The sequence below is a fragment of the Vulpes vulpes genome, chromosome 2 (assembly GCF_048418805.1).
Source record: "Vulpes vulpes isolate BD-2025 chromosome 2, VulVul3, whole genome shotgun sequence".
In the NCBI taxonomy this organism is placed as follows: domain Eukaryota; kingdom Metazoa; phylum Chordata; class Mammalia; order Carnivora; family Canidae; genus Vulpes; species Vulpes vulpes.
Genome location: NC_132781.1, coordinates 6,034,257 through 6,059,433, shown reverse-complemented (window position 1 = coordinate 6,059,433; position 25,177 = coordinate 6,034,257). Strand labels below are relative to the sequence as shown.

General features: G+C 53.9%; 1 protein-coding gene across 1 annotated transcript; it reads left to right on the top strand.

The window, feature by feature from the left end:
• The first annotated feature begins 979 nt into the window (after positions 1–979).
• LOC112920661 (monocarboxylate transporter 6-like) lies at positions 980–23,311 on the top strand. The gene is made up of 9 exons (XM_025999475.2): positions 980–1,064; positions 2,173–2,368; positions 5,189–5,424; positions 8,093–8,236; positions 12,732–13,541; positions 15,164–15,408; positions 19,006–19,207; positions 19,308–19,451; positions 23,036–23,311. Exons 3-9 carry the CDS (start codon positions 5,226–5,228, stop codon positions 23,227–23,229), a joined length of 1,938 nt encoding a protein of 645 aa, XP_025855260.2. The 5' UTR covers positions 980–1,064; positions 2,173–2,368; positions 5,189–5,225; the 3' UTR covers positions 23,230–23,311.
• The last annotated feature ends 1,866 nt before the right edge of the window (positions 23,312–25,177 follow it).

Sequence of the window (25,177 nt, the reverse complement as noted above, 5' to 3'; positions counted from 1 at the left end):
AAAAGGGCCTACAGTTCTGAGGGGCGCAGGCAGAGGTGGTGGGCATCCTCTACCCTGCCCCCAAGGTCTGAAGGGTAGACCTCTTGGCTTGCTTATAGATGCCTGAGTTCCTCTGGGTGTAGCCCTCAAGCTCCAGGCTTTCAATAGAAGGATCACTGAGGGGGGGCTAAAGCTGACAAAGACGCTCAGCGGTTGAGCATCTGCCTTCAGCTCAGGTCATGATCCCAGGGGTCCTAGGATCGAGTCCCCTTGGGGCTCCCCGAAGGGAGCCTGCTTCTCCCTCTGCCTGTGTCTGCCTCTCTCTCTGGGTCTCTCATGAATAAATAAATAGAATCTTTTAAAACACAAAATAAAAATGGGACGTGGCTCAGCGGTTGAGCGCCTGCCTTTGGCCCAGGGCGTGATCCTGGATTCCTGGGATCGAGTCCCACGTCGGGCTCCCTGCATGGAGCCTGCTTCTCCCTCTGCCTGTGTGTCTCTGCCTCTCTCTCTCTCTCTCTGTGTCTATGAATAAATAAATAAAATCTTAAAAAAAAAATAAAAATAAAGTTGACGAAGGACGGCTCCTCCACCCCGGGCTCCTATCCGACACCCCCGCTGGGAGGTGGAGCCCCTTAAATCACACGCCTTCTCCATCCCACTCCTGGGAGCCCTAACGCTCCCGGGGAGCCGGAAATAGCCTGCGAGCTATGCAAATCACAGGCAAATCACATGCTAATGACATGGTAATCACATGCTAATCGCATGCACACGTTCCCGCGGAGCCGGCGTCCCGAGCCCCGCCGGCGGGACCACTCGGAGCCCGGGGGCAGGCTGGGACGAGGGGCGCACGCCCTGGCCACGCTCCGCCCCCGCCCCCTCCCGCCCCGAAGCCGGGCCTCCCTCCCCGCCGGCCGGCGACCCGGAGGTGGGCCCGCCCCGGCGCCCTGCGGCCCGCCCCCCGAGGGCGCGGCTCCTGGCCGCGGGACGCCGGCGTCCTGCCTCCTCCATCCCTCGCGGGCCGGGCCGCAGGAAGCCGCGCTCGGCGGGAGCGGAGCCGCCCCACCGCCGGGCCGCGCGAGCCGGTGAGCGGGCGCCCCGGGCCTCCCATTGTCCGTCAGGTGACCTCCCGCCGGGGTCCCCGGTAGCGCCGTCGCAGCCCCGCCTCTCCGTGGGCCTCCCGGGCGGTTTCCCGCCTGTGACCCGCTCCGGCTTGAGGGTCCGGGAGAGCCTCGTCCCATCTCGGAGCTGCCCCCGCCTGCGATGGCTGAGGCCCCGCACGCCGGAGGGGGGTTCTCCGAGCCACCCCCACACTCCTGGCCCGGGGGGGGTGGGGCGTGGGAGCAGCGTGGGCACCTCGCAAGGCCTGGCCTGAAATCCCGCGGGCGCCGCCTGGGCGCCCCATAAGCCCCACCCAGGGGAAATTCGTCCTGGGGAGGGTGGGAAAGCAGAATGGCCCAGGAGGGCAGGGAGAGGGACGGGGCCAGGCCGGGAAGAGGTCACCAAGGCTCTGTTGCCTATCCCATCCCCCTTCCAGGCTGAGGTCAGCCAGCTGCTGCCGGAATGTGGGGGCACGTTTAGGGACAGAAAGGAGGAGGGTGACTTGTCCCAGCTCGCGGAGGTCCGGAACGCCCTGTTCCTACCTCAGCCCCTGCCAAGTGTCGGGGTTTGAGGGCTTGTCAGTCCCAAGCCCAAGCAGGTTCTGGCAGTTCTCTTACCACTGCCACTTGGTGTCCTGGGCCCTGCCTGGCACGGGGTCCGGGAAGGGCAGGGGTCTCCGGGCCCTGCTCTGGAGCCTGTGGTGCCGCCTTTGCCTCTCACAGGAGGAGAGGGAGCATCACTTCCACTCAAGACACCCAAACCTTGCATGAGAGCATTGGCTCCCTCCCCTGACCATGCCTGCAAGCTTAGAGGGGCAGAGAAGGGATTCTGAGGGTCTGGTGAGGGCTCTGTCATCAGATGGGAAGCTCTAAAAGCAAGCCAAGGGATGTGTGCAATGTTTGGAGGACAAGAAATGACATTTGAACTTGTGCCCTGCCCACAAATCTAGCTTCTTGACACTTGGACATGAAGATAGTCTCAACTCTGGGCAGGGGGTCCCTGAGGGCTGAGGTGGGCAGCTCCTCCCAAGAACTTCCAGTCCCTGGAAGTGAGAGTGAAGTGTCTCCAGCTGCATTTCCTTTCTTGTTCCAGCCACATACCAGGCTGCGATCATGATTCATGGTGTCCAGTACAAAGGAGAGACCACGTCCCTTCTGGGGTGGAATTGGAACCAGAGCCCCCAGCCGCATCTCTTCTCTGCTCTGCTTGAGTCTTCTGGAATGGACCTGCCTGCCAGGAAGCCAGGTCACCCTTGGTCCTGGTCTTGCCTGCCCCCTGGGGAACACAGGTGGGTCACATTAATATTATCTTCTGTGCTCACCCAAGGGCTGGTGCGTGGGTGTGAAGAGGTCCCCTCTCATAGTGTGTGTGGGGGGGGGAAGAGGGGCAACAATGATAGACAAGAGAATGATCCACTCCAATGTGGTGTGAAAAGTACAATTAAAGGGAGATGTAGAGGAAAGGGGCCTAGTCCAGCCAGGGGTGGAGGTCCGGGGAGCTTCCCAGGACTCCTGTCAGGGCTGAATCTTGAAGGACCGACAGGATTCTCTCTGGCTAGGATTTTGGAACCTCAGCAGCCTCGTTCACAAGGAGGGACCCCTTGTTGGAGGAGGGGGCTGGAGGATCAACCAAAAAAACTGTTGTGACTAGGAGTCGCTGGAGGTCTGGGAGGGGACACTCCCTCATGGAAGGCAGATTCTGCAGGGGAATGCCGAGAGGGAGGCCAGGGGACCACAGACCTGGGAGTCAGGGCGCCCAGTGTGCAAAGAGAGAGCAGAGGTGCTTAGGGTTCCCTGGGCTCTGACTGTCCCAGGAGGCCTGGGGGAAGGAGAAGCTGGGAAAAGTCAGCCCCATTGAAAGATTCAGACTGAAAGTGGGTGCAGAGTAAAGGTTGGAATCCTGGACAAAGTCCCCAAAGGGCTGCCCAGAGAAGTGGCTGCTGAGAAGGGCACTAAAGAGGCTTCTCTGGGGTAGGGGGTGGGGCGGGCCTCTCTCTATAAGGGCACAACAGCATGAATGAGAAGGGACCAGACCTGGGGAGTGGGGGGTGGGGGCTGGACTGGGGTCTAGGCCCCATCCTGTGTCCCCTCTGTCATCCACCTCCTCCCTGCCACCTCTAGGTCGGCGACTGTGTTGCTCTGAAGGGAAACCGGTAGGGTTCTAGGGCTTGAAAGTGACAGGGGTAGGGCAGGAGGATGTGAAGGTGGTGGAGGAAGGCTGGTGGCCCTTCTGGGAGGGGGAAGGGAAAGTTGGAAGACCGAGGGGTGAGCTATGGAGAGGCTATGCAGGGGACATTCAGGCCATCAGAGAGGGGATCGGGTTGCACTGGTGGCCTTTTCATTTGTTACGGGAACAGAAATCCTGGAAGAGGACTGTATCTGAAGTTTGCCTGAGCCTGAGACTGGGCCAGGATTGGGGCTGAGGGAACTCTGGGGCCAGTATCACTTACAGGAGCCAGGATGGCAGGACGACGCACCTGCATGACGCACCTGCAGCATGCACTCACACACACGCTCACGCGTACTCTGCAAGGCTGGCCTGAATGGGCCACTCACCTTGGACAGGGCTCCTGGGGGTCCTCTGGAGTGGGAGGAGGCTTGGTGCCCAGAGGAGAGATTAGAGCGTCTTTGGAAGGAGGCCTTTAGGGTGGATCCCATTGAGGTGCTGTTTTAAAGCCCTTGGGCCTGGTGGGGAGGAAGGTGTGGAGCACAGGGCGGGGCAGAAAGATGGGGTTGCATATTTCTGATAGTTTCCTGAGTTTCCTTGGTTTCTCCCAGGACCTGGGGCTAAAAGGAAGAAGGCTGTGGGAACCGTAGCTCAAGGGATCCGTTGCCTTCACTGAGGTGAAGGTTGCCAGCACCCCAGCCCTGAGTGTGGGTGAGGGCCGAGGGCCCTGGGGGATCGGGGGACTGCAAAAGGGCCCTGCGGTTGGGGAGTGGGCCTTGGGGCTTTGAGGCCTGGTTATGGCAACTTGTGTGATGCAGGAGCAGCCTGGATGGTGGCGAGAAGCTGAGAGAGGCCTGAGCCGAAGGTGGGGGGTATGCAAGAGCATCTGTGTGGTGTGTGACCCTGCGTGCGTGTGTCTGCATAGTGTGTGACTGTGTGTGTGTCTGTATGTCTGTGTATCATGTGTCTGCGTACAGTTGTCTCTGGGCTTGGGTCCATGTAGGTGTGTCTGTGCATGTGTGTGTGTGTCTCTCTGTATATGTCTGTGCATGTCTGCGTGAGTGACTTTGCGTGTCTCTAGACTTTTCTGTGTGTGTGTGTGTGTGTGTGCATCTGCCTATAAGGCTCTGTGTGTCTCTGTCTATGCAGTGTGTGTTTGTGCGTGTGTCTTTGTCAGTGTATATCTTGGTATATGCCCATGTGTGACTGTGTGTGTATCTGCATGTATATGTGCATGTTTGGGGGGCAGGAGGGTGGTGCTCAGAGAAGCCCTGACAGGTGGTGGGTCATTACTGAGCATCGCTGTAGAGCTTGACTCTGCCACAAGCTCCCTGTGGAAGGGGTGATTTCAGAGGACCTTTGGATGAGACCCATGTCTTTTCCTGAAAGCTGCTTGTTTGGTGCCCTTGGAAAGCTATTCTGTGTACACTCCTTGGCGACGCCCAGCACCAGCTTACTCACCTAGCCGTCTCAACGACACCAACAGGGGACCCTGCTGTCAAGGCGGCGTTGCGAAAGTCTGTGTTTGTGTGCAGGGAGCCTGCTTGTGAATGTTTGAAAATGCATCTGTGCGTGTCTGTGGGGACATTGGGACTACGCTGGCTCTAGAGGTCTGTTCCACCCTATCAGCAGTTATTGAGTGCTTGCTGTGTGTGGGAGGGGGCCCCCAAGGCTGGGCCGGGAAGTGCCACCTGCTGACCACCAAGTCATGTAAGTCTAGAAAGAGTTCCACCCACCTGCCTTGTCCCACTGATGGCTCACCTGCTTGCCCCTCCTGCCAGGCTGGCTCTGGGAAGTGGGTGAAAGGAAATGCCAAGGCCAACGTGTTTGCGTCTGGCCACCTCCCAGGAGGTGCTGGGGCAAGAGGAAGGGATGGTTTCAGCCACCCAGGGAAAGTGGCAGGTGAACTGGGGTTGGCAGCTCCATTCTGTCCCCTCCACAGGTGGCCCAGGCAGTGGTAGCAGCATTCGTGGCAGAGGATGCCCCGGGTCCCGGAGCGTGCGGAGGGCTGCTGGGCCTGGGTGGTGCTCCTGGCCTCCCTGGTGACCCAGGGTCTCACTCTGGGCTTCCCCACATGCACTGGCATCTTCTTCACTGAACTGCAGCATGAGTTCCAGGCCAGCAACAGTGAGACCTCGTGGTTCCCCTCCATCCTGACAGCCATGCTCCATGCTGGGGGTGAGCAGCCTGGGGAAGGGCTGAGGGAGGGTAGAGAAAGAGCCTGGCTGAGGGAAGAAGCCACAACCTCCCTGGCCTCCTGGATCTCTCTCTCTGAGGCCACTGGCTTTGTCTCATGGGGTGAATTCCTAGGATGTCACCTGATTTCAGCAGGGCCAGCCCCCCTGGCTGGAATCCTGCAGGGCTGGGCTGTACTGAGCTGGGCTGGGCTGGGCTGGGCTGGGGACAGTTGGGGAAAGGGTATGGAGGCACCTTAGATACAAAGCCAGTCCTCTCCGTGGCTGGTGGCCACAGGAGGATACATGAGGACTGTAGGAGTGCCAGGCAGTGAGCACAGACTTGAGGAAGAGCTGCTTGGGTGACCTCTCTGAACCTCAGTTTCTTCTTCTGCAATATGGAGGTAACATCCAACACCCTACCCATCTCCTACATGGGATCATAGGGAGGATACCATGAATCGCAAGCAAGCAGTATTTGGAGAACCCCGTTAGGAGCTTCCAGATGGGACAGGGGGCTTGAGGAAGACACGAGGGGCAAGATGGGGGCAGGACAAGAGTCCTATCTCTCACCAGGAAGCAGAAGGGTTGTTACAAGGGCTGGGGAGGTGGAAAGAAGGCAGCTCCCCACCTGATTTCTTGATTGGCTCTTCCAGAAATGTGTCCCCCCTCACCCTGACTCCAGTGAAGGGGGAAGGCCAGGTCTGTCCAGGAGGCTCCCTGAAATGGCCTTGGGCTCAGGGGCCTGCCCCTGGTTCCTGAGAGCTCTTTAGGGAGACTCCATAGACAGCAACCTGCTGGGGGTGGTAGGGGGTGGTGCTGGTCACCTGGAGGTAGATCTCACGCCCCACAGGGCTCTCCCCGTGCACGTGTTTCCTTACCTGTGTTTCCTTACTTCGGCTGAGCCCAGCTCCCTACCTCCCTCCTGCCACTCCCTCCACCTGGCACAAGCAGCCTGGTTGTTATTCCAGGTTCTTTCCTCCAATTGGGAGAGAGGTCAGACTGGGCTAGATGGCCTCGTTGAGATGACCCCTGCACCTGCCACCCCGGGGCATGGTTTTGGGGCCTTGGGAGAGGCCGGGACTGGCCCAGACCCAGATCACCTCCAGGGTTGGGGCAGAAGTAATAATCTCTGGCGGTTCCTTGCGTGCAGGCAGAGAGGGGTCTGCGCCAGAGCCCAGGAGTCAGGCATGCAGTGGAGATCCTAACCCCGTAGATTCACCAGCCCCTAGCAGGCATGCCAACACCTCAGTCGGCCTGGGGTTCCTGTCTGGAATACACCTCTTTAGGCCATGCTCATTCAGAGTATCAGAGAAATTTTAAACTCGAAATTATGCATGATCCCAAGCACCCCTTACCCCCCTACATCTTAGAAATGAAGGAACCAAGCAAGCAAAAAGTACAAAGCCGGTTCATGGTTGCAGAGAGAGTTCAGGGCAGAAGCAGCGCCTGGCAGAGGAAACGCCCTGCCTCCCAGTGCCCTCAGCTATCTAAGGTAGGCTAGCGCAGATCCCAGCCCCCACCCCTGACGCCACGACTTGGGGCTTTCCCCAGTGTCCCCTCTCCAAAGTCAGGTTAAAGTTTAGGGTGGGGACGATGGAAGACACGTGGGGCAGTGGTCACATTCACTGCAAAGTCTTGCCTCTCCCTCTACCTCTGCTTGGTTATCTCTGAGTATGAGCTGCTTATTTCCTGTCACTCCCCTACTCGTATTGGCTCACACCCACACATCCTCTCTCTCTGGCGCACACACACACACACACACTCTTTCTCTCTCTCTCTTTCCCTGTCCCTTTCGCTGCACTCTGGGAAAGTAACTCTGTAGAAATTCCATTACATGTACTTGGGGGCAGGGCATCTGGTGCATGGGGCCTTGCAAGGTGTTGAGAAGCAGCCAGCCAGGACTGGCTCATTTCTGCCCTGGGTCTGGGCTGGTGAGAAAGCAGCTCAAGGTGGGGGAGGGGTGGAGGAGAACAGGCCTTTCTCCACCAGAAGCCAAACATCTGGGTGCAATGTTGGCTGGAAGTGATGGAGAAAGGGAGAAAGCACCCCACCCAATTTTCTCCTGAGCACTCCAGAGGCCAATGCAGGGGGGTGCAGAGTGGCTCAGGGCCCCAGGCTGCCCACCCTGGACGGGTTGGAGGGTAGCAGGAGGGCTGTGGCCAGACCTCTTGAGAATGGGAAGCAGGCAGGGGCTGTAGCTGCTCATTATGGTTTTGATGCCCTGGGACCCTCACCTGCTAAGACAGACCACCCCCACCCCCACCATCACCCCCAGCAAGAGGCATCTATGCAAGTCATAAGCCAATCCTATTTTACCTGGATGGAATCAGCTTCAGGTCAGTGTAGGGAAGGGCCTCAGTCTTTTGCTCTGGGGATCCCTGTTGGGGTGAAATTGAACACTTGCAGGAATTCTCCTCTTCTCCTCATAGCTGGTCAGATGTCATCCAGGGTGACCTCTTGTAGGGGAGGCACAGAGAGGGACTGGGTTTGCCCCAACCCATAGCCAGCCTGTGGCCAGGTGGCAATCAAAATCTAGGCCTATAGGCCCCAGGGCTGTACCTTTCAAGCCACCTAGATAGTTCTTGCTGGAACCCCCTCCCAGACTCACTCTCTCCCTTCCTCCAGCCCTTCTCATTCAGTTGCCACCTGCTGGCTGTCTCCCCCCACAGGACCCCTATGCAGCATCCTGGTGGGACGCTTTGGCTGCAGAGTGACGGTGATGCTGGGAGGTGCGCTGGCCAGCCTGGGCATGGTGGCCAGCTCCTTCTGCCGCACCCTTAGCCAGCTCTACCTCACAGCAGGATTCATCACAGGTGACCGTCTTCCCATTTCAAGAATTTCTGGGTGCCTACTAAAAAGTGCTAGACATAAGTGTAGGCAGGATGCCTAATCTGGGGCTGCTTATTGTCAGGCGAGGGAGAGGGATAGTGAATGCATAAATGAGAAAGATTGTTTCTGATTGTGACAAGCACATGAGAAGACAGGACCTCTGATGTGATGGGGTACTGGCTGGGGGTAGGGGTGGGCAGAAAATAAGCCCAAGAGGTAAAATATCTAGGACACCCCATGCAGAAGATAAAGCAAAGGTGGAGGAGGCTGCTACTTCCAACAGGGCAGCCAGGGAAGGCCTTGCAGAGAAGGTGACATTTGGGCAGAAAGCTAATGGAGGTGAGGGAGTCTGCTGCTAGGGTCTCAGGGAAAGAGCATTGCAGGCAGCAGGAACAGCAAGTGCAAAGGCCCAGAAGGGCCCAGGGGGCAGAGGGGTAGAGGCTGGGGAATGGATGGGGAATAGTGCCTGAAAGTCTTCGTAGTGAGATAGGATCTGAGGAATATGGGCAGAGGGGTGAGTGATGTCATTCAACTGCTATTTATAAAACATTACTCTTAGCCACTGGATTGAACATATATGCCCTGGGGGCAGTGGTTAAGTTAGAGCAGGAGACCAGGGAAGGGCATGGTCATAAGCCAGGCAGGAGGTGGATGTCGCTTCAGCTACGGTGGTATGATGGAGGTGCTGAGGAGCAGTCAGGTTTCAGGACTGTGTGGGGTACAGAGAGGAAGAGGCAAAGATGGCCCAAGGTTCCAGGAGCCAAGAAGGGTGACACCAAGGTTTTTGCCCCAAACCACTGGAAGGATGGAGAAGCCTTTAATTACAACGGGGAGTCTAGAGGAGAAACACATTTGTGGGTGGTTGGGAAGCTGAGGTGTGGAAACATCCAGTCTGACATTCAGGCACAGGCTGTGGGCTACAGCGGGTAGCTGTGGATTATGACACGGCTGGCATTCTGATATATATTTTTTTAAAGTTTTTATTTACTTATTCTTGAAAAACACAGAGAGAGAGAGGCAGAGACACAGGCAGAGGCAGAAGCAGGCTCCATGCAGAGAGCATGACGTGGGACTCGATCCCAGGTCTCTAGGATCATGCCCTGGGCTGAAGGTGGTGCTAAACCGCTGAGCCACCTGGGCTGCCCGGCATTCTGCTATTGAGAGGAGGTATCATCCCTGCTGTCCCTGAGGGGACAGGGGTGGGCGGCTGAGGAGGTCTGAGGACCGGGCCCCGAGGTAGGTGTCCAGCAGTCCAGGTGGGAAGAGACACAGGCAGGAGGAGACCCAGGAGAGTGGGGTTTCTTGAGAAAGTGAGCTTAGAAAGTACAGTGGGAGGAGGGAGTGAGAGCCCCGTCAGACTGCTGGTGGATCAGATGGAGGGGGACCAGCCTCGACCTTTGGATTTGGCAGCATAGAGGTTGCTGACCCTGATAGGAGAGATTCTGGATCCAAGGTGAGGGCGAAAGTCTGATTGAAACTGGTTCAAGAACGAAGAGGGTGAAAGGAATTGGAGACACTGGAGACAGTGTTTCCAGAAAATTGTTATGAAGAAGGAGAGCAGAGAAACGGGCTGGTACCCAGAAGAGGCCATGGGGTCAAGAGAGGGGGTTTTGGGGGGTATTTTTTTTCTTTTTTAAACTGTTTTATTAACTTCAAAAAATGTAATGAGAACCATTCTAGGCAGTAGGGTAAACCTCCCCTGCTGACAATCTGACAGACTGAGTCAAACACAACGTTCAAGGGGTGCCTGGCTGGCTCAGTTGGTAGAGTGTGTGACTCTTGATCTCACGGTCATGAGTTCAAGCCCCACGTGGGGCAAAGAGCCTCCTTAAAACAAACACACAACCCCTCCCCACATTCAGTTAGGAGCTGGTAACAAGAGACCCACAAGAAACATGGAACAGTGAAGGGAACATTGTAAACACGTGAGCTTAGAAAGCAGGTACGTCTTCCTATGAACTTGGGGGAAACATCAAGACTCAAGGCATAAGGCCAAACTCCTTATGATGGTCAGGGTGAGGAGGGCCAGGGCTAACTGCCTGTGGACCATGATGGCATTGCCCTTTCTTCCACTGCCTTACGTCCTCTCACCCTTGCCTATGGCTCTCCAAGCCTCTGATGCGTCTCCCACCTATTCTGCAGGATGGAACCCCCTATTGAGGCAGATGACAGTCACCAGCTTCCAAAGGGGAGGGCCAAGGGCTCTCCATCATTAGCAACTTGCTCCCTTTCATGCTTTCCTGCATTTTCCCAGTTGGCATCTTCCATGCTGAGATTTTGTACTCCTTGTTCTTTGGATGCCATTGCTCCTGGGCCTACCCCTGTAGTCTCCTCCTCCTCCCGAGGGAGAATGAGCTACAGCAACACTTCCACCTACACACCTGCTCCTCCTCCCCCTCGTACTCTTCTGCCTGCCCCTGGCCTGCAGGCTCTCAGGGCCACCAGGAACAGATACTGAGAAGGTGGCGGGAGCCATGACAGGGTCTCTGTTTTTTTATTTTTTTAAGATTTTATTTATTTATTTGGGAGAGAAAGCCAGAGACAGAGCAAGAACAGTGGGGGAGATGCAGAGGGAGAGGGAGAAGCAGACTCCCCACTGAGCAGGGAGCCCCACCTGAAGCTCTCTCCCAGGACCCCAGCGTCATGACCTGAGCCAAAGGCAGACACTTAACCAACTGAGCCACCCAGGCACTCCCCCCTTGTTTTTTATTTTCCCCATAAAGATTTATTTATTAATGAGAGGCACCGAAGAGAGACAGAGACATAGGCAGAGGGAGAAGCAGGTTTCCTGTGGGGAGCCTGATGTGGGACTCGATCCCAGGACCCTGGGATCAAGAACTGAGCCGAAGGCAGACACTTAACTGACTGTGCCACCTAGGCACTCCCCTTGTTTTTTTGTTTTTGTTTTTTTTTTAAGATTTTATTTATTTATTCATGAGAGACACAAAGAGAAAGAGGCAGAGGGAGAAGCAGGCTCCATGGAGAGAGCCTGATGTGGGACTTGATCCTGGGTCTCCAGGATCATGCTCTGGGCTGAAGGCAGCACTTAACCTCTGAGCCACTGCGGCTGCCCCCCTTGTTTTGTTTTTAATGGGAGAAATAATATGAAGGAGAATGTTCTGGGAAAGAGGAGAAAGTGGATGGTGGAGGAGAGAGAAATTGCTGGAGGATATGCCTTTGAGTAGACAAGATGTAGGGCATAAGTAGGTTGGCCTTGGCTGGCAGCACAGACCAATGTCACAGACGGAAGGCAGGTGGTCAGCTGGGAGTGAGGAGGGGGGAGGGGTGGAGAAGCATAGAGAAGGGCTGATGGTCATCCAGGAGGACGGGGGAGTAAACTGATGGTGGTGTCACACGGGTGACCCGAGGGCCCGCCTGAAGCTTGTGGTCATGGTGTGGCTGAGCAGGGCAGGCTTGGAGTGGGTGGGGATGTGGCATCTGAGCTTAGCCAGAAGAGAAAAGTCTAGGGGAAGCATATTCTGAGTAGTGGGAACAGCAATTGTAGATGTCCCGCAGTGGTGGCGGGGTGGGGGTGGGGGGCAGTTTGGTGTCCAGAGGAAGAGAAAGAAGCTGATGTAGCTCAGTCATAGTAAGTGACAGGGAAAATGGCCTGAGATGACACCCAAGAGATGACCAGGGGCCAAACAGTGTAGAGCCTTCTAGGGCATAGTAAACACTGTGGCATTTTTTCTAGGTGTAATGGGAAGTCTTTGGAAGGTGTTAAGCAGGAAAGAGACTCACCCCAATTTAGGTTTTTATTTTGCTTTATTTATTTTTTAAAGATTTTATTTATTTATTTGAAAGAGCAAGCACGAGGTGGGGGGTGTGTGGGGAGGGGCAGAGGGACAAGGAGAGGGAGAAACAGACTCCCTGCAGGAGCAGGGAGCCCGACACACACAGGGCTCCATCCCAGGACCCTGAGATCATGACCTGAGCCAAAGGCAGATGCTTAACTGACTGAACCACCCAGGCACCCCCCAATTCAGGTTTTTATTTTTTTATTTTTTTTTAAATTTATTTATTTATTTTTTTAAGAGTTTATTTATTTATTCATGAGAGACGCAGAGAGAGAGAGAGAGAGAGAGAGGCAGAGACACAGGCAGAGGGAGAAGCAGGCTCCATGCAGGGAGCCCGACGTGGGACTCGATCCCGGGTCTCCAGGATTCACACCCTGGGCTGAAGGCGGCGCTAAACCGCTGAGCCCCCCAGGGCTGCCCCCAATTCAGGTTTTTAAAGATCACCCGGTGCTGTGCCAGAGGGAACAGGTGTGTCCCTGGCAGCCTCAGGAAGACAGATTTGATGCTTCTAAGGAGGTAACAAGGCAGGCTGTTTCCATCTTAAATCCTTGGGGATGTGGAAGGGGGTGGTCTGAGCTAGAACAGAAGGGGGCAGACATGGAACATGATCCTGGGACCCCTCTCTGGGTATGGGTGGGAGGCTCAGAACACCCTTGAGCTGGGCTCCTCTCTCCCACCACAGGCCTGGGCATGTGCTTCAGCTTCCAGTCGAGCATCACCGTGCTAGGCTTCTACTTCTCCCGCCATCGGGCACTGGCCAATGCACTGGCTTCGGTGGGCGTCTCCCTGGGCATCACGCTCTGGCCACTGCTCTCCCGCTACCTCCTGGAGGACCTGGGCTGGAGGGGCACCTTCCTTGTCTTTGGTGGAGTTTTTCTCCACTGCTGCGTCTGTGGGGCCATCCTGAGACCTGTGGCCACCAGTATGGCCCCTGAGACCATAGAAGGCCCCCCTCCTCCTTCCAAGACACCTGCACCAGGCTGCCTGGCAGCGTGTGGTCGGGCCATCCAGCGCCATCTGGCCTTTGACATCTTGCGGCACAACGCAGGCTACCGAGTGTTCACGCTGGGTGTTATGTGGATGATCCTCGGCTTCCCGCTGCCACATGTCTTCCTGGTGCCATACGCCATGCGGAATGGGGTGGATGAACACAAGGCAGCCCTGCTCATCTCCATCATAGGCTTCAGCAATATCTTCCTGCGGCCGATGGCTGGGCTGGTGGCAGGCCGGCGGGACTTTGCTGGCCACCGGAAGTACCTGTTCAGCCTGGCAGCCCTGCTCAATGGCCTCACCAACCTGGTGTGCGCAGTGTCGGCCGACTTCAGGGTGTTGGTGGGCTACTGCCTGGTGTACAGCGTGTCTATGAGTGGCATCGGTGCCCTCCTCTTCCAGGTCCTCATGGACATTGTTCCCATGGATCGGTTCTCTAGCGCCCTGGGCCTCTTCACCATCCTGGAGAGCATCTCCATCCTCATCTCCCCGCCACTGGCTGGTGAGGCCCCAGGAGGGAGGGCGGCCAGGTGTATGCAGCTGTGGCCTGGGTGGGCAGGATATGGAGATAGGGCAAAGGGGAACAGTCAGCAGATTTGGGTGCCATCCAGCCTCTCCAGAGGTAGAGACTTGGAATCTGATTTTCCCAAGCACCCTAGGGGATTGGCTGCAGCCTGCTCCCCAGCAGGCACCTAGGGTACAGTTGAAAATAAGGATTCTTTTAAAAGATTTTATTTATTTATTCTTTCATGAGAGACAGAGAGAAGCAGAGACACAGACAGAGGGAGAAGCAGGGACTCAATCCCAGGACCTGGGATCACACCCTGAGCCGAAGGCAGAGGCTCAACCGCTGAGCCACCCAGGGATCCCCAAAATAAGGATTTTTGTATCAGACTTGCCTGAGTTCTTCATCTTCCTTCCTCTCAGTACCTCTGCTTTATCAGTAAAGTGGGGACGATAGTAGAATCTACCTTGTAGGCTTGTTGTGAGGATCATAGTTACATAGCAAGAGCTTAGCAGGAAAAAGCCTGGCACGTAGCAGAAAGCTACATACAGGTCTGCTGTTATTAACATCCTGGCTGTCCCACTTCCTGCCTGTGGAACCTGGGTAGGTCATTTTTCTTCTCTGAGCCACAGTGTCGTCTGCAAAATGCAGACAAGAACACCTGCCTGTGCCAGTCCCTGGCTGAATACAGAGGCCCGGTCCCCACCTCTCAGTGCCGATCTGATGGGAGAGTCAGGAATTAAAGCAGAGACACATTTGTGCTCAGTGTAATGATTTGTGCCAGGAGGGAAACAAACACATGTGGGACCAGAGACCCCATGAGCAGACTTGCCAGGCAGGCAAGAGCACAACATTCAAAGTAACAGGTAGGGGCAGCCCCTGTGGCGCAGCGGTTTAGCGCCGCCTGCAGCCCAGGGCGTGATCCTGGAGACCCTGGATCGAGTCCCACATCAGGCTCTCTGTATGATGCCTGCTTCTCCCTCTGCCTGTGTCTCTGCCTCTCTCTCTCTGTCTCTATGAATAAATAAATAAAAAAAAAAAATCTTAAAGGCACATAGCCTTCTAAAAACAAAACAAAACAAAAAAAACAACAACAACAAAAAAACAAAGTAACAGGTAGGGTGTGTGAAGCCCTTGATGCTAGACCGTATCCAGTGCACGGCAGCCAGCAGTTAGTACAGTACGACCATGACAATGGGGACGCTTCCCAAGTGTGTCATTGGAAGTCCCCGTTTCCAGGGGAGTTCGTCAAGCCAACAAGTGGAGAGAGCTCCCCAGGAGGAGGTATGGGAGGGCCCATGTGTGGCTGAGCAAATATCCCAGACTACTGGCCCTAGTGTGCTAGGCTTCCTGCCACCAAGGGTAAGGAGACATGCCCTGAGGTGCTCTTCTGGATCAAGAGCTCTTCCTGCCCCCTGGAGAGCAGGCTTAGTGTTTCCTTTCTCCTTTCATGCAACAAATCTCATATTGAGTGCCTCTTAGGTGCCAGCCACAGTGACTAGTGCTAGGGAAACAGCAGAGCCCAAAGGAAAATCCCTGCTCCGGCAGAGAATGCAAGTTAGTGGGAGGGAGGTCTGGGAGCCCCAGGACAATGGCCTAACTTGCTCTCTGTCCCCCAGGGCTCCTGCTGGACACCACCAACAACAACTTTAGCTATGTTTTCTACATGTCAAGCTTCTTCCTCATATCAGCTGCCCTCTTCATGGGTGGCAGCTTCTGTGCCCTGCAGAAGAAAGAGAGGCAAAGCAAGCAGGCTGAGGCGGAAGGAGCCATCACGGAGGCTGCCTCAGAGCAGGGCCTCACAGTAGAGGACTCACGTGGGTCCAGGAAGCAGCTGTATACCGAGATCATGTATGTGACCAGTGTCTGAGCCCTGAGGTCAGTGAGGGACCACTGCCTCAGTCCAGGAGTGTGATGTCCAGCTGCCAAGGGCCAGGGTGAGGGACTGGCCCAGGAAGCCTGAACCACAAAGCCGTCCAGGCTCTGCACACTGGAACTCAGCCAGGAGCTGGGACCTTAGAGGCTGGCCTCCAAAGACTCAGGGTTCCTCCCAACCAGCAGAATCCAGGAGCGGGTCCTCCTGACTTTTTCTTTTGGGTACCAGAGTACCTGGAGCCCAGAAAAGTGAGTCTATACCCTACACACAGCCGGCTCACCTCAGCTGGCTGCCCAGTACTGCTGCTGCAACTCAATACACTGGACCCTCCAGTCTAGCCTGGATGTCTCTGATGGAATCTCTTTGTCCTTCTCTGGCCTCCAGACAGTTCCAAAGAACTCACCCCTCCTCCAGGGCCCTCCACTCCCTCTCTGCTCAAGGGCCCAGCCCTCGCCCTTAGGGCTGCCCCCAGCATAGGTTGCTGGGCCTCCTGCTGACTGGAACCTTGGGAAGAAGAACCTCATGAAAGGTTGAGTTGTGATCCCCAGTGGGCCAGGCTGAGGGGTTGGCTTGGACACAGGATACAGACAGATGAAAGGTTGGGCAGAGAGAACCCATCCTGGCGTCTGAGCAAAGAACTAGTGGGGAGAAGCCCTTGGCTTGGGTCCTAGAATCAGTGAAGTCTGAGGGGTCCTCTGCACTCAGCATGATTGCTGGGAGGCCGGGAGACCTGTGAGCAGGGGAGGGGAAGGATTGCTAGGCAGGGCCCAAGGCCTCTGGGAAAATGGAGCTGCTTTTGTAACAGAAGCCTCTCACTCCCTGGCCTGCCCTCCGCTCCCTACTGTGTCAGAGGTGTCCTCGCTGGGGTAAGTAGCTGGCTGGGCCAGCTGCCAGCCCACCTCTGCTCCCTGTTGGCCTGTGCCTGTGGCGTGGAGGTCAGTGCTCCCCACACACATACACTTTTTGCTGGGACTATTTTCTGAGGTTATCACTTGGGGGCTGGCTGTCAGGCCAAGCTCGTTCCAGTGGGATACTGACGAAGGCTTTGGAAAAACAGAGTTTGTTTGAATTACATACAAAAACGTTCCTGGAATAGGTTATAAACCCCGTGAACTAATGAAGCTGGAAAACAGGCCTTGAGTAAGTGCCTACCCTCCCCCTTCCATTCTCCCTGCTCAGCGGGGGCTGTTCCGACCCAAGGCCTTGTTTGTTGATTCAGGCTCAACCAGGCTCCAACAAGAAAGCCTTATCAGGAAAATAAATTTTATTTTCATGACCTAACTCCAGCCTTCCTTCTCCTGAGCCTAGCTGGCATGAGTAAGCATCCTTGGGGAAGTACTGTCTTCCCCAGGACCCTGCCACGAGTGCCCCCTTATGGCCAAAGAGAGTAGTGCATAAGCAGAGGACTGAGGTAGCATAGACCTGAGTTCATGATTGGCTCTGCCACAATTTGCCAAGTGGCTTTGGGCAATTGTTCACCACCTCTGGGAGGATCTGGAGACAATAGAGTTCTTGCTTGAAAATTCTGATCCTGAAGACCCCCGTTTGCTTCCTGCTCCTCACCCAGGCCTGTGCTTGGCCACCATCCACGGTCTGTACATTGAAAGGGGAATGCTTGGATGCATTTTTTTTTTTTTGTAAAGATTTTATTGATTTATTCATGAGAGATACAGAGAGAGAGAGGCAGAGACACAGGCAGAGGGAAAAGCAGGCCCCATGCAGGGAGCCAGACCCAGGACTCGACTCGATCCGGGTCTCCAGGATCAGGCCCTGGGCGGAAGGCAGGCGCTAAACCGCCGAGCCACCCAGGGATCCCCTGCTTGGATGCATTTTTAACCAGGTCCTGTATCCTCCATCTTGACTGAGTGGTAAAGGAAAGAGGGGACTGGTGGGAAGGTGGACACTTTGGGCACTAATAGCTACCAGGCTTTGAAATGTGCAACTCCTATTAGGCCCACTTCCTGAAAACGGATTTCTTTTAAGGAAAAGAAGTATCTGTGAAACATTCCACATAGGGATCCCTGACCTCATCTGCCCCCAGCCAAGAGTGGCAGTTAACCTCTGGGCAGATTTCCTTCAACAAGTATTACTGAGCATCTATCTACTGGACACCTGGTGGTACCCTCATCACAAAACCAAGGGCTGAGAAATATTCCCCAAGGGGAAAGGCCCCTGAGACTTTCAGAAGGGATACATGAGGGTGGATGGGATAGCCTGGGAGGGAGTGAGGATCTGAAGCAGATAAGCCCTGGTCCACCTTGGGATGAGATATACTTCCTCCAGTTGTATCAGCTATTTACAGAAGCTGAAGGGCCTGATGAAGGGGTCTGGGGCCACTGTCCTATGTGGAGCTGTCAGGGTACTGAAGCACCCCGATTATAGTCATAACTCCTGTTCCAAGGGGTGTGCATAGGGCAGGGGCTGACCACAGAGCCTGCGCCTAGAGACATGGGGCTTGCTGTCAATGAGGCTGTGGCAGCCATTGCTCTCATGCCAGGCCCAGGGCCAAAGATATGTGGTCCTTAGCCTCAAGAAGCTCACAGAAACACCTCTCCCCGCCCCCTTAGCCTCACTTTTTTTTTTTTTTTTTTTTTTTTAATGATAGTCACACACACACACAGAGAGAGAGAGGCAGAGACATAGGCAGAGGGAGAAGCAGGCTCCATACACCAGGAGCCGGACATGGGATTCGATCCCCGTTCTCCAGGATCGCGCCCTGGGCCAAAGGCAGGCGCTAAACCGCTGCGCCACCCAGGGGTCCCCTAGCCTCACATTTTCAAGCACAATGAGAGTGCAGCAGGGCCACTTCCTGCATGGTGCTCTATCCCCTGTGCCCACAAGGTCTAGGTCACAAATCACCTTCCTGAGAAAGAAACAGGCCAAAGGGCTTCAGCATCCAGGGCTCCACAACCCAGAGCCGCCAAAGTGGTACATTTGGGTGAACGGAGGACCTGGGGCTGGTCAATGCCCCTAGTGCCCCCCATCCACCTAGCTGGCAAAAAGCCTTAGGACATTACCCTGAAATTTTTAGCCAGAGGTGGCCAGCTCAGGGCTGGGGAGCAGACGGTGCCAGGCTCACCCGGCTTTTTGGAAAAGCCAACCAGAAGACAGTTATCAAAGGACCCACGTTGGGGTGCAACGAACTGATGCTCGCGTTCCAGAAGGAGAGTCCCTGAGTCGAACAGGCTGGGCTGCGCCCCCCTCGTCAAGTGCAAGGGGGTGTGGAGGTTCTTCTGCCTTGACACCTCCCCACGTGGGCGCCCTCTGACTCCTGTGGGTACCCAAGCGCCATAGAGTCACTCAACCTCAGCCCCGCACCACCCTTCCGAGGGCGGATCCCCTCCAGCCAGAACCTCAGGGCACCACGCGCGCCGCGCACGCGCACGGAGCTCAGCGACAGCCCCGCCCCCTGCTTTGCCTCGGCCCGCCCCTTCCGCCCTCTGGGGCGGGGCTAAGCTCGGCTTCCGCCGGAACCCTGGAAAAGTCAAGCTTTGAAGTTTTGCTGTGGGCTGTGTCGCGCGCTCCTTCTCGTCTCCGGGGCCCAAGTTTAGGTTTTCACGCGCGACTCTCACGAGGCCCTGAGAGCCCCACGCCGACCCTCCGCATTCCAGATCCGGCAGCAAATTACTGCAGAACCTGTTTCCTCCCTCCCACACTCTCCCCGCCCTTCCACGGGCCCCCTCCACCGCCCTGACCATGGCCCAGAAGCCGAAGGTGGATCCCCACGTCGGTCGCCTGGGTTACCTGCAGGCGCTGGTCACGGAATTCCAGGAGACGGAGAGCCAAGGTGAGAGTGGCAGGGTGGGGGCCGGGCGGGGCGGGGCGGGGCGGGGCGGGGCCGTCACGGCCGCCGCGGACCTGGCCCCAGCGCCTCTCTTCCGCCGCAGACGCCAAGGAGCAAGTGCTGGCCAACCTCGCCAACTTCGCCTACGATCCCGGTAACTACGAGTATCTGCGGCAGCTGCAGGTCCTCGATTTATTCCTCGATTCGTTGTCGGAGGAGAATGAAACCCTGGTGGAGTTTGCTATTGGTAAGGATGGGGCGGGTCTCCCAGATGCCTGACTTGGCTTGGTGAGGTAAGCGAGTTAAAAGTCAGTCCCTGGGGAAGGACTCTTTTAGGTGATACCTCTGCTGAGAAGGCAGATCTTCTCGATGTCTGTTCACACATTGTCCCAGGTCGCAGCTATCTTGAGTCAGGTCCGGAATTAATGCCTGGACTCCCTCTGCATGTCTGCCTTCCCTCCCCTCCTACTTAGAGATGAGATCGTAAATGAGGGAATGGATTGAAACCACTTGAAAAGAAAAAAGTTTTAAAAATGCTGTTTTTATTTTATCTTTTTCTTTTTTTAATTTTTAGAAAAAGATTTTATTTGAGAAAGCGTGCGTGCACGAGCAGGGGGAGTACCAGAGGGAAAGGGAGAAACACACTCCCTGCTGAGTGCAGACCCCATCTCAGGGCTGGATCCCAGGACCCTGAGATCATGACCTGAGCCCAAGTCAGACGAGGAACCAACTGAGCCACCCAGGCACCCCCAGAATGCTGTTTTTAAGCATCTTTATTTTAATGTGTTAATATCAAGAGAAATAGGGGTGGCTTATAGCTCCTATAGCTGTTATGGTTTAAGATCTGTTGAATTATTCAGTGGACAGATACTTACTGGGTATGTACTGTGAGTAAGGTACTGTTCTAAATGCTGGAGAGATGGTGAACAAGTGGAGGAAAGGGAGAGACACATAATGAGCAAACAAAAAAGCTGAGGCTCTCAAGGACATAAAAAGGGTGATGAGATAGAGCAGAGTGTAGAGGTGGGGGCTACTTCATTTCCGCCATCATGGGAAGGCATTCTAGGAAGAGGCACAGCATGGCCAGAGACCCTAAAGCAGGAGGAGCCAGAAAGAAGGCTGATGTGGCAGGCTATGGGGAGTGGAATAGAGTGCTGCAAAATGAGGTTAGAGAGGTGGGCAGCACCAGAGTTCACATGACCTTAGCTCTAGACTGTGGGAAAGAGTTTGGAATTTATCCTGAGGACAAATTCTTTTTTTTTTTTTTTAAGATTTTATTTATTTATTTGAGAGAGAGACAGAGATAGCACGAGCGGGGAGGAGAGGGAGAAGCAGGCTCACCACTGAACAGGAAGCCGGATGCGGGACTCGATCTCAGAACCCCGGGATCACAACCTGAGCCAAAGGCAGATGCTCAACCATGGAGCCACCCAGTCATCCCTCTTTCTCTCTCTCTCTCTTTTTTTTTTAAGATTTTATTTATTTATTCATGAGAGATACACAGAGAGAGAGAGGCAGAGATACAGGCAGAGGGAGAAGCAGGCTCCATGCAAGGGGCCCGATGTGGGACTTGGACTCTATCCCAGGTCTCCAGGATCACACCCTGGGCTGCAGGCGGCGCTAAACCGCTGAGCCACCCGGGCTGCCCCCTCTTTCTCTCTTTAAGTGAACTTTGTATTCCTTTCCTTTTCCTTTCCCTTTTCTTTTTTTTTTTTTTTCTTTCTTTCTTTCTTTCTTTTTTTTTTTTAAAGTAAGCTCTCTGCTCACTGTGGGGCTGGAACTCACAACCATGAGATCAAGAGTTGCATACTCTGGGCACCTGCATGACTCAGTCATTCAAGTGTCTGACTCTTGATTTCGTCTTAGGTTATAATCTCAGGGTTGTAAGATGGAGGCCCATTTCAGGCTCTGTGTATCAGGCTCTGCATGTCAGGCTCTGCACTGAGCGTGGAGCCTGCTTGAGATTCTTGACACCCCTTTCACGCTTGCTTGCATGTGCACACATGCTCTCTCTTAAAAAAAAGTTGCATGCTCTACCAACTGAGCCAGCCAGGCAACCCGTGAACTTTGTATTTTATACAAAGTTTATATAAAATATTTTCTGTATTTTAGAACAGTTTTAGAAAAATTGTAAAGATAATACAGAGGTTCCTACATATGTCACACCCAGTTTCTCTTTTTTTTTTTTTTTTTTAGGATTTTATTTATTGGGCAGCCCGGGTGGCTCAGTGGTTTAGCACTGCCTTCAGCCCTGGAGCATGGTCCTGGAGATCCGGGATTGAGTCCCACGTCGGACTCACTGCATGGAGACTGCTTCTCCTTCTGCCTGTGTCTCTGCCTCTCTCTCTGTCTCTCATAAATAAATATAAATAAATAAAATCTAAAAAAAAAAAGATTTTATTTATTTATGAGAGACAGAAAGAGAGACAGAGACACAGGCAGAAGGAGCAGCTCTCCCATGCAGGGAACCCAATGTGGGATTCGATCCCGAAACCCCCCCCCCCCCCAGGATCATGCCCTGAGCCAAAGGCAGACTCTTAATGGCTGAGCCACCCAGGTGTCCCCAGTTTCTCTGTTATTAACCACTTCCATTAATATGGTACATTTGCTACACTTAATAAGCCCTATATTGATTACATTATTATTAACTACTGCCCATACTTGATTCATTTACTTAGTTTTTTTTTTTTTTTTTTTAAAGATATGATTTATTTATTCATTCATTCATGATAGACATAGAGAGGCAGAGCGACACAGGCAGAGGGAGAAGCAGGCTCCACGCAGGGAGCCCGACATGGGACTCGATCCTGGGACTCCAGGATCGTGCCCTGGGCCAAAGGCAGGCGCTAAACCGCTGAGCCACCCAGGGATCCCCATTTCCTTAGTTTTTCTTAGTACTCTCTTACTGTTACAGGATTCCATACAGGATACTGTGTTACTTTTAGTTATCATATCTTAGGCTCCTCTGGACTGTGCCAGTTTCTTGGACTTTTTTTTTTTTTTTTTAGACTTACTTTTTTTTTGGATGACAGTGATGGATTCAAGTAACACTGGTTAGGTATTTTGTAGACTGTCTCTCTCTCTCTCTCTCTCTCTCTCTCTCTCGATTTTATTTATTTGTTTGAAAGAGCATGAGTAGCGGGGAGACTCAGAGGGAGAGGGAGAAGCAGGCTCCCTGCTGAGCAGGGAGCCCAATGCGGAGCTCGATCCCAGGACCTCAAGATCATGATCTGAACCGAAGGCAGATGCTTAACCAACTGAGTCACCCAGGCACCCCTGTAGACAGTCTCTTAACTGGGATTTGTTTGATGTTTTTCTCTTGATTAGACGGGGTTGTGGGTTTTAGGGGGAGGACAGCCACAGAAGTTAAGTTTTCATCACATCATGTCATGGAGCCATGCTGTCAGCATGGCTGATGATGGCCTTGATTAGCCAGCTGAGGTGGTATTGGTCTGGTTTCTCTACTGTACAGTTATTCTTTCATCCTCCCTTTTCCATATTCTTTGGAAGGAAGGTGCTCCATAAATGATCTCTTTTAATCATCAGTAGGATTATTGAAGGATCCAGGCCAGTTCCACAGAATTTTGCACCTTCCTGTCTAGTTGCCTCTTTCTGGTGTCATTTAGTTTTTCCTCTTTCCCCTTTATTTTCTGGAACCCAGAAGTTAGATTGAAGGCCTTGATAGAATCAACTAATACTCCCCCACACACACTGAATGCAGATGGGTGTGATATAAAATTTTGAAAGACCATCCAGGCCGGCCCCTACTGTTTGGGGTGCCTGGAACTGGAGTACAAATGGGGGTGATCCCTTGTCTTCTCACCACAATAGGTCTCATACCCATGTGTGTGGATATCCTGGCTGTGTTCGTTCCTGTCCTGTGGCCCCTCCTTGGACTTAGGAGTATACACACAGCAGTGGGGTTGCACACACCAACAACAGAGTCCACCCCTGGGAGTCAGGATCCAGGAAAGAGGCCCATGCAGCTGTGGGAGCAGGTTCAGGTCCTGGAGCTCCAGGTATAGGAGAAAGGAGGATGGGTTCTATGTGGGCTCCCCGGAATTTTCAACCTGTGGAGGGGGCCATAGTGAGGCCCTCTGGAAGATTATTATGCTAAATAAATACTCTAAACAATCAGTGGCTTTGAGATTTTCTTCTGTATAAGTCCTCCATCCCCTCCCTCTGCCCCACAGCTTCTGCCATCTGATTGGTGACAGTGGCGTCTGTGAAGCATAGCTTCCACCCAGGAGTGACAGGGCTCCTCCAACTCAAGCTTCTGACTGGAGAAAACTTGTATAAAAGGACTAGTCCACCACAGAAAGTTTTTGTGGGTTCAGGAAGTAACTTGCTGCTTTTTTTTTTTTTTTTTTTTTTTTGGAGTGCTCTTAAGACCCTGGTCTGCCGAGCTGGGAGACTTGGGCCTGGCCTGGGTTCTTGTTTTCCTGGGCAGCTTCCCAGGGCAGGTGACCAGCCCGGGACCTGGAGTCCACGGTCCCAGCTTCTCTACTTCCTAGCTGATTCTTGTGGATGAGATCCATCTGTCCCTTCTCTGAGACTTGTTTCTCACCTGCACTGGCCTGGCCCTATGTTGCAGGACTGTTGTGGGAAACAGAAGTGGGGGTGTGTCTCCGTGAAGGTACTTCGTCTGGCTGTTTATTTTCTTAGTATCCTTACACCAGCACAGGGTCCCTAGTCCCCAGAATACTAGCTTTCTCAGCATCGAATCCCTCCATTGCATTGTTTGCAGAGTAGATTTCTCTCGTATTTGTTGTGTATGACTTACCAGGAGAGTCCCCATCATACTTAGGTGCATATTTTGTTACTACTGTTATTTCCTTTTCACATCGCCGGCCCTGAATGAGAAGCACTGCCAGGTGCTTACTTTGCTAACAGACTCTGTGCTGTGCTTTGTAGTTTTGACTCTCTCACCTCTAGTGACAGGCCTGAGATTGTGATTTCCATGAGGGCAGCGCCCAGCTCTGCTTACCTCTGAGGTAGGTGAGGGAAGGGCCCGGGAAGTACAGAGTACTGGCCATGACTTGGTGCTGTAACCCTGAGTGGGGTTGGTTCTGGAATAACTGGCAGATAGGAGAGCTGGCTTAGATCACCTATGGCTTACAGAACCCAAACCAGTGACTGTTGGTTGGCAACAGTGAGTTTGGTAAGAGCGGGGCTTTAGGGTCAAGCAGGTCTGGGTTCATGTCCTCACTCTCCCACTTAACTCTGGGCATGTGATTTCCCTCTCCCATCATCTATCAGATGGGACAACATGAGTACCTGCCTCATAGCATTGTTGAGAGAATTAAAAGAGAAAGTGTCTGCAGCTGCAGGATACCCTAGTCCTCCACTCAAGAGCCTGATGTCCGGGCCATCTTGAGAATAAACAGTTCCCTCATCTCCCAAAGAGGTGAGGAGGGATGGCATACTGTCCTTCAAGAGAACCACGTGTATGCTTCAGGGATTCTTTCCTTCTGGAAAAACATCATTGATAGGAAAAGGTATGAAAGGCCATTGTTAACCTCCCAGCAAGTCTCTGGGCAGCATTAGGTGAAGGGAGCCTGGCTCTAATGCATGCACTGGCGCTGCACCCCTAGTTACAGAGCTGGTGCTCTCAGACTTAGAAGGACTTGTACTAATAGCACATATGGAGCACCCTCTGTGTGCCAGGCACTGGCTTCTGTGCTTTGTCACCTTTGACCCTGAGATACACTAAAAGTAGGTATGCTCAGAACCTCTATTTTCCATAAGGAGTCGGAGGCTTAGGAAGAATCAGTGGGTTGGCTGGAGGTTTAAAGAATGCCTGCCTGGGACGGAAACCCAAGGCTGTCAGATTCTAGAAGAGAGCAGAGGAGTTTCCAGTTCCTAGGATTGGGGACTGTGAAAGCTCAAAAGACACTCTGAACCTTCATTTCACCAATCAGGAGGAAATGGAAGCAGAGGCTCCCCCACCCCCACCCCCGGGCCCAGATGGTT